The sequence below is a fragment of the Oryctolagus cuniculus genome, chromosome 7, assembly GCF_964237555.1.
Source record: "Oryctolagus cuniculus chromosome 7, mOryCun1.1, whole genome shotgun sequence".
Classification (NCBI taxonomy): Eukaryota; Metazoa; Chordata; class Mammalia; order Lagomorpha; family Leporidae; genus Oryctolagus; species Oryctolagus cuniculus.
The window spans coordinates 45,280,381-45,289,658 of NC_091438.1; the positions used below are offsets into that span (position 1 = coordinate 45,280,381).

Genomic DNA, 9,278 nt, shown 5'->3' on the forward strand with positions numbered 1-9,278 from the left:
GGTAGCATCACACAACATCCATCACTACCCCAGGATGCCCTCCTGAGTGACGCCCCACACCCCACAGCCTCCTAAACACACACAGAGCCAGAATTAGCTGTGTGACTTCTGTAGCAACTCCTCTTTGCCTGTGGGTCCCGATTCACATGGCAGAAAGAAAAAGCGAAGATACAGCCAATGATACACACAACCAAGAGTGAAGTTAGGAGTGGTTTAATGGAGGGAAAGTTCAGGAAATACATTTCTTCTCATCCAGAATCCCTCTCCAGATGAACCCTGAGCAACCGAGGGCCAGCAAAGCCACTAAGCTTCTGCTTATTGCAGAGGCTCGGAGAACTTTAGAATGCAAGGACATTCATAAAACATAGCTTCATGGTACAAGTAAGAGAGAGAGAGAATGCACCGGGGTGCAAACATACTGATTACAGATATAGAGACAGTTGAGACATGGAGCAGATGCGAAGAGAGTGTTCAGCATCTGGTGGTCAGCTTCTTGAAGATATGGATGTCAGCACATTACTTCTACTTGGTCTTCTTCTGAGACAGGCCAGGAGTGACTATTGAAGGATTTGGCTCTTGAACCTTGGTGTAGCCAGGCTGAGGGACCGTGGGGTAGCCTGGCCCAGGAACACTGGTGCATCCTGACTCAGGGACCTTGGTGTAGCCAGGCTGAGGAACCACGGAGTAGCCTGACCCAGGGACACTGGTGCATCCTGACTCAGGGACCTTGGTGTAGCCAGGCTGAGGGACCGTGGGGTAGCCTGGCCCAGGGACACTGGTGCATCCTGACTCAGGGACCTTGGTGTAGCCAGGCTGAGGAACCACAGAATAGCCTGACCCAGGGACACTGGTGCATCCTGACTCAGGGACCTTGGTGTAGCCTTGGTCAGGGACCTTGGTGTAGCCAGGCTGAGGAACCACGGAGTAGCCTGACCCAGGGACACTGGTGCATCCTGACTCAGGGACCTTGGTGTTGCCAGAGTCAGGGATCTTGGTGTAGCCAGTGTCTGGAACCTTGATGGAGCCTTGCTCAGGGATCTTGACATAGCCTTGCTCTGCAATGTTGGTGTTCCCGGGACTTGGAACATTTGGGTGGCATGGGTCCTTGGTTATGGGAACAAACGTATCTTGAGGTGGAGGCTGGCAGGGTTGTTTCACCTGGTGCTGTTGAGGCTGAGGGGGTGGGGTAAAGGGTTGCTTCTGCTGGTAGGAGCTCATTCTTCCAAGAGTGTAGGACCTAGAGAAAGAAAAGCTGAGTAATTTGGAGCGAGAAGGAAGAATATCAGTTTGGAGGTATGTATCTCTCGTTGCATGCCTCTTCAGAAGTAAGACCCACCCTTCTTTCCGTTTCCCTGAATTTGATAACATAGGATCCTTTGAGGACCCTTGTACGCTTTCAAGGATAGAAAGAAAAGGTGATATGCTCCACTCCATGTGAATGGAGCATTTCCCTATGCTCTCTCTCTTCCTGATTCATTTAAAAGCCTGTGCACAAGACTGAAGCACAGAACAAACAGTACAACACAACGGCAGCCTCCCAGGAATGACGCGAAGCTCCAGGGCTCTGGTCACTTGGAAATGTGGTAGAACAAAAAGCCTGGAGTCTACCCACTGATGACCACCGCTTGGAGTGTTACTCCTCACAGGAAAATCTTCTGCATACTTTCCCATGATGCCCACACGGTCCTCCCCAAGCCTCTCTTCACACTGCCCCTCTTCACATGCTTTCTGGAGCCCTGTTGACTGTGTCCCTGTTTTGTCCCTATTGTGCCTCTCCTCCCACAGGCTCGGGGGCAGATAACAAGGCACCCTTCTCATTTTGCTTCAGTCCTCCTTTTTCTTATGAACCAATCTCCATTTCGCATTTTCCCAAAGCATGCCCAGAAATATAGCTTCTGATGAATCATACACTCATGAAGTAAAGAAAAACTTATCTTTTAACCATCCAAATTGCCAGAGAAATGCCTTCTGTATTGGAAATTCTCAATGAATAGAAGAGAGAGAATTAAAATATCACTAAAAGTGCCTTTGACATGGGCATATTCTCCTGCCAACTAAACATATCTTCAGAGAAATCATTTCCACCTTGTTTTACAGTTATAATGTAAAGTGACAAGTCAAAGAACTTACAAGATCACCCTAAGCAGAAATTACTATTGCTTTGAAAATAAGTCTATTCTTATCATCGCAAAGAACTCCCATTCAATATAAAGTACCTATAGGAGAATACGAGAAGCTTCAAGTGGGGAGACTCACCTGCTATTCAGAGAAGTTCAGCTTATTCAGCCTCTGTGCTCTGCTGAGGAGTCCCTTGTCAGCTGGCATTTTATACAGAAAATGAGCCCTGCCTTAAGGAAGAGAATTTTTTTCTAGCTACTTGACCTTCATTCCAGTGTTTGTAATGAAAATCTCCAGATTAACATTTTTTCACACTTACTATCTGACAGTGATGTCACCTGGACCTGTCCCTATTGTCTACCCTTTGTGGTGTGAATGCTGTGGACAACAGGCTTCTCGAGTGGCAGTACACTAAGTCGGGAGGAAATTCTGGAACTAATTAGCCCAGGAACAGCCATGCCTCTTGGCCCAGGTCCTAATCTGGAGTTTAGATTAGCACTATTGGGTCTTTTCCTATTTGAAGTAAATGTGGGGGTAGCAACAGGCATTTCTGGTCCTTCTGGGAGGCCGTGAAGATGGTGCACAACAATTCGATGATCTGATTTTCAGCTCTTCAGTGGACCCAGGCCTGGGAGGGGAAATGAAATAAAATGCCTGTTTGGGCATTGTCTTTCTTTATGGAGGATGTCTTAAGATGCCACATTGAGCAAGGATGGTAGACTTCATTGGGGATGGACAGTCAGGATTGACTGAATCCCTGAGGACCCTCCCCTCATCATGTCAGTCTTCTCTGGAGTGACACAGGAAGAAGGGAGCTCTGATCATCTGACTTCATGCATCAGAGTTTCCTCTGATCCCAATAGATGAAGCTCAGGTCACTAACCCAGAGTTGCCCTCAGTGTACAATCTCCTACAAGGAGTGGCCATTCAGAAATCCAAACATGCTTGAAACTCAGGTTTGGAGGTAGCTCTTCCCTTCGCACGGCCTTGTTACCTTCATGAACCTGTTACCCCAGGCTCAGCCACCACAATTAGCTCCATCCACCTGTTTTCCAAAGTCAGTAGTTTCACATTCTCACATGCTGCCTGGCTGTATTGGTGATCAGTCAATGGGCAATTATTGTTTTTCTGAATAGGTCTGTGGTTTCAGGAAAGGCAGAGATGCATGAAAGTAAATAGGAAAGAATGAATGAAGAAGGAGAGAAGGAGGAAGATCACTGTAGGAGAGTGATGGGCAACACTGGAGCAGAGGGAGGGACAGCAATGGAGGAGAGATAGAGGAAGAGGAAGAGGAAGAAACAGATGGAGAGGGGAAGAGGGGATAAATGAAGAGAGAGAAAAGCATCATCTTAGAGAGGTACCAAAACAAATGTCATGAGAACCCTATGTTTGCTTCTTTCCTAATATTTTTTATGGCTGCTTCTTGAAAATGACTCACTGTCTCATGATAAGCCTTATAGGATGAACTGAGAAGAAGTTGTGGGTTCACCAAGGAGTGGACACTTCCACTCCCTTCTCCACCCATTCCCTTCCCTCTCTGCTAGCCATTGACCAGCCGACTCCCTCTGGGGTGATGCCCAGGCCATCACTGTGCCCAAGCTCAAGTCTTTGGTATCACAATAGCCCTCTTTTCAAGTTGGGCCTAGATCCTTTCCTCACCAAAACCACTTCTTAGGCACTCTGGCCAGAACCTGCTGCACCACCTGGGATTCTTATGTCTGTAGGAACCTTCTTCCTGCCCCTCTGTTTCAATCTGGGTCTCTCTCTTGTTTCCTTTGACTTTGGACATCTGTTCTAGGAGAAATTCCTTTCTCATTTCCTGGGTGGGTTTTCTCCTGCCCTTCCCTAACTGGTGCTTCATCCACCCCATCAAAAGCTTCTCCGGAATCAACTGGAACTTCTAACTTTACCCCAACCTTGTTCTTCCTGTTCATTTGGGCCAGCACACTCAGTGTCTGAAGATTAAGACTTCCTGTCCTTCAGAGAAGCCTTGTTTCTTTGTTGGCAGTGTTGGACTGCAGCTGATACCAAGAAGTAAACCCGTGGCTCTGATGGTGAGTTCTACCTCCCTAGCTACCTTGAAATTTTCCACTGGTTCCCTTCTCTGTGGGATGAGGCTGCTACTCTCCCAACTTCCTTGTCCTGGGACCTTCCTGAGACTTGTTTGTGATTGGTACTGTGCACCTCTTAGGCCCTCTCCACATCCTCTGTATCTTGCTCCTTTGCCTGGCATGACTGCATGGACCATTACCACACTCTTGCTTGGACTCTGCCTTTCCTTTCTCTAACTCAGCAGTGTGAGATGTCGACGGGGGCCTGCGATGCACCTGTGGATGTGCAGGCATGAGCTTCAGCATTGCTAACATGCAGCAGCTTTGTTTACCAATGGAAGACATGAGCTGATAGGTAATGCTTTTCCCTTTCATTTTCTTTTCTTTTTTTAAAGATTTATTTATCATTTACTTTAAAGTCAGAGTTACACACAGAGAGAAGGAGAGGCAGAAAGAGAGAGAGAGAGAGAGAGGTCTTCCATCCGCTGGTTCACTCCCCAGATGGCTGCAATGGTGCAGCTGTGCTGATCCGAACCCAGGAGCCAGGAGCTTCTTCTGGGTCTCCCACACAGGTGCAGGGGCCCAAGGACTTGGGCCATCTTCTACTGCTTTCCCAGGCCATAGCAGAGAGCTGGATCAGAAGTAGAGCAGCCAGGACTCGAACTGGCACCCATATGGGATGCCGGCACTGCAGGCTGCAGCTTAACCCGCTATGCCACAGTACCGGCCCCCTCCCCTTTCATTTTCTGAGAAAACCCTCTTTGACAGCTTTTTTGGCCATGGAGTTCAAATTCTCATTGCCCTTGGAGGTTGCCTTCATTGTAACATATTCTTTATAATTTATTTATTTTCCTTTTCTCTGACTTTATTCCCCCTTTTTGCTAAAGTCCTTTTCCCTTCAATTACATTCCCAACAAACCAGACTTTATCTTGGGCTTTTTGGGGGAGTACTGAAGGCTAAGGCATATTATGAAGTACCTGCTCCATCTGAGATACAGAAAGAGAAACACAAGTGATGGAAGACATTGCCTTCCCGTGATACAAGGCATTGCCTAGAGGCCAAGGTCAGAGGAATCTGATGGCTCCCTGTAAGAATTTGGAGCTAATATGGGACCTAATGTGGGACTCTGGACCTGGGCTGTTCAATAGAGTAGCCATTAGCCATAGGTGAATATTTAGAGGTAAATATAGACCTTTGGAATCTGGATCGCAGAAGATGAGCATGGTGAGATTGCATCTTGCCCAGGGCCAAGCAATTGGAACTCTGGTGTAGACCCTGTGGTTGGATACATATATATTTTTACACAGTTCTGTTTTTGATTTATTTTTGTGTGATTTTAAACTGTGGAGTAAGCCTAGTAAAGGTAGTACACCTTCACTTCATGGTAGGATGAAGACAAAGTACCCTGGCAGCCTTGGGATCTGGGTTGTACAAGGACTGCTGCAATATTGGGGTGTCTCAGTGAGCAGGTCTTGGTCCTGGGACTCCAGGAGTGTTGTCAGGGGTTATAAGATCACTATCTCTGTCACCATCAGTACCTTGCCACTGTTCCTAGCTAAACCAGCCAGCAGCACCCAGCAGCACCCAGCAGGATTTTGCCCATCAATCCTGCAATGATGGAAGCGTAGCCTTCCTCAGGGGATGTGTCCTCCAGGATCCCAGGCTTCAGATGTTGGTAGAAATGCGACAGCCGTTGACTGCTCCCTGTGCTGCCTGTGCTGTAGAATCTGTAAGTCATACATTGATAAAATAACCTTCTGAAACAGTCTGGTGCCACTGTCTTGATTTTTCTCATGTGTGAGGAATTTTACTCTTCTTTCCTCATGTATGTTGAATAATGTGTGCAATGTTAGCAAAATAGAAAGACAACCATCCTCTTATGATCTGTTATCAGACATGATGTCATAGATTCCCTGATATGAACAGGGTCCCTGAAAATCTGAGACTCACACTTTGAGAGCTGGTGACCTAGTGCAACACCCGCAGTGTGCAAAATTAAGGCCAGGTCACATTGGCCCCCGAGGCAAGAGAAAGTACAAAGCCTTGAAGTGGGGAAGACCTAAAAGCCTCATAAATTATGGTCTCAGTACAGGAACCTGGCAGGGCTGGCATACTCTGGAGAAGGGCTAAGTGGAAGAAGGACTATAAGATCACCAAAGATTTAAGAAATAAGATCAAATTACAAGAAGAAAAAAAGCTCAGCTTATTATTTTTATTTGCATGCCCTGTCTGCATAATATGAAGAATTGATTCTTTATCATTTTATTTATATCATTTTTAAAAACAGTTACATTATACTTACACAGGAGCTCATAGTCTTCCAAAGGTAAGGCAGCCTCAAAAGTGTTGGTCCCAGAGAGCACAAGAGGTGCTTTATGTCAGTCATTCATCCTGTCCGATATCCCCTGTGGAGTTTTCTCAGAATGGAGAGGTCTTTGATTTTTCTCTACACCTCTTGCAGTTAAAGAAATGCCAATTCCAGTTTGGAAAGTCATTGATGAAAAACTAAAAGCCCTGAAAGCAAATCTCCACCTGTCAGTATAAAGCTTTTTGAGATTCTGTGCAACCAAATGAGAAATGCAGTATCTCTGCCCTTCAATGTATGATGATTGCTTCAAGGAGAAGCATTTTGTGTGTGTGATTTTTAAAAAGATAAATTAGCTGTTTTTCATGAAACATAATTTTTACTTCAAAGAGTAACTTACAGGCAAATTTTTATTACTCAGAGTTGGTGGTTTGGTAGACATTGTCTCAAAAATGAAGTGTTCCTGTCACTATGAGGAAAGCAACTGAAAGAACTAGCGGTCATCAGATCCTAAAGTGACTTCCGTGGTGCCATCATTCGTGCATTGATGCAGTCCTCCCTCTGTGCCTGTGGGTGGCACCTGTGGCCTGCTCCTAGCCAAGGACTAGGGTGCGGGCAGCAGGGTATCACTGCCGTGGTGCTATTACCTGAGGTTCTGACTTAGCAGCCTGCAGCTGGAGCCTCCTTGCAGGCGTGGTGAAGCGTGGGCCCCAGGCAGATGCGTATGTGCCTCTTTTTTTCTATTTCACATACCATACCTCCTACTGGAGAAGTCATCACACAGAGTTAAATCCTTCCAACGCCTCTGCAGTGTGTGGATACATCCCTGAGCAAATGGACCTCAGCATTTGTGTTATCTTCTGCTCCCTGGACAGAGTACATGCCCAGGCACAGAGCAGTTAGATGGGCTCATAGGAGTGCCCACTACCCAGTGGAAAATGGGCAGACATGGTGGAGATCTCCCTTGCACGCCACGAGCAAGTTTTCCTTCTCAAAATCCAGACTTTGCAGATTCACAGCAGTGTAAAATGGGGAGAGAGACCTTGGAAGACAGGGCTGCAGAGAGTCAGGACCTGAGTCGCTGAGGGAGTGGGAGCAAAACTATCCCACCAGTTCACATGTAACTCAGATAAGTCTGTGTCCAGTAAAGTTCTTTTTCACCATGCCACTGCAATCATGGTCTTTTAAAGTGGAAGCATTTGTCTAAGTGGGTGGAATACCTAGGGATAATTTAATTGAATTTAAAATTTTACCTATTTGCTGGGGATAATGATTACTCGCTACTGAGAAGAAGTAAAAGATTAAATAAATTAGCCAGGAGGATTGCAAAAAACTGGATTGATATGTTTTCAACATTTTTTGTTTCTTTTTATTACAGATTTATTTATGGATGTGTTTGAAAGGGGGGGAGGGAGAATCTTCCATCTGCTGGTTTACTTCTCAAATGACCACAACAGCCACCTTTAGTTACATGTACCTTGCAGACCCAAGTGATGCTGATAATCTGGCGACTCCACACCAACTTGCAAACCCTGGGGTCAGTTCTTATCTTAGTTCTCAAACATTGCTGGCTCTTTTCAAGCCCATCTGGAGTGTTGTTTATGCACCTTCTTCTGCCTTGCTTCCCTTTGGTACTTGTATCACAGTCCATTCAGCTCGTGAAGAGAAAGAGTTCACTTCTCAGTGACCCTTGACAATTCCTAGCCGCCGCTCACCCTCTGCAGACAGCTCCCTAAAGTCCCAGACCTGGTTACTGGAGCTTCTCAGACTTGCTGCTCCCCAGGAAAATCAGGAAGGGGGAGCTGCAAATGAGAAGCCAGAGACTGGAAGTCTGGAGGTGATTCAGAAACAAGACTTTGGGGGGATCTTGAGTCATTGTCTCCTCCCTGGAACTGCAGCGTGCTTGTATGAAAAATGAACACGTTGCATTGGGTGCCCTTCTAGTCTCCGTTCACCCTGACATTTTATACTGGAGTGACCTGACCTCTCAACTTCATGCTGTTCTTATCCTTTTTAAACTTGATTGCTTCTAAAGCTTGCTTGAATGCTTCTACTTTTTCTTCTTTTCCTTTTGATGTGTTTGTTTTTATGTTTTACCTAGAGAAGTGCTGTTGTGTATGTGTAAGTCTGTGTATGTTTGTGTGTGTGTGTGTGTGTGTTTGGAGAGAAAGAGAGAAAGAGAGAGAGAGAGAGAGAGAGAGAGAGAGAGAACCACGTAGGTGCTTTTGTGAGATTGTGTATTATTTGTGGGAAAGAGGTGAAAATATTTCTTTAAGGACTTTCCTAGGGCAGGCGCTGTGGACTCTACTCTCCTTCCTGTTATAGAATCAGGTGTTTTCGCAGTGGGCATGCTGGGCTAGGCTAAGGTGATTAAATACAACTCTGTGTGTGTGTGTGTGTGTGTGTGTGTGTCTGAATGTGTGTAGGAGTCTTTCCCTATGTGGGACTCTATATGTGTGTTAGGAATGTTTGTGTCTAGGGATCTATATATGTGTGTGGGTGTGTGACTATGAATATCTCTGTCTAGGAGTCTTTCCTTTGTGTGTGTGAGTGTGTGTGTGTGAATATCTGTGTCCAGCAGTCTTTGTGTATGTATGTGTGTCTGAATGTCCGTGTATAGGAGTCTTACCCTTTGTGTGTGTGTGTGTGTGAATATGAATGTTTATGTCCCAGAGTGTGTGTCATTGTTTGTGAGTGTGTGTGTGTGAATATGAATGTCTGAGTCCTGGAGTGTGAGTGTGTGTGTATGGATATGAATGTCTGTGTCCTGTAGAGTGTGTGTCCTTGTGTGTGTGAGTGTGTG

General features: G+C 45.9%; 1 protein-coding gene across 1 annotated transcript; it reads right to left on the minus strand.

The window, feature by feature from the left end:
* Positions 1 to 209: 209 nt before the first annotated feature.
* SPRR3 (small proline-rich protein 3) lies at positions 210 to 1,239 on the minus strand (the record flags this gene model as incomplete). Its single annotated transcript, NM_001082366.1, is given in 1 exon segment — positions 210 to 1,239. A coding segment is annotated over 1 exon segment (696 nt). The 5' UTR covers positions 1,219 to 1,239.
* Between the last annotated feature and the right edge of the window lie 8,039 nt (positions 1,240 to 9,278).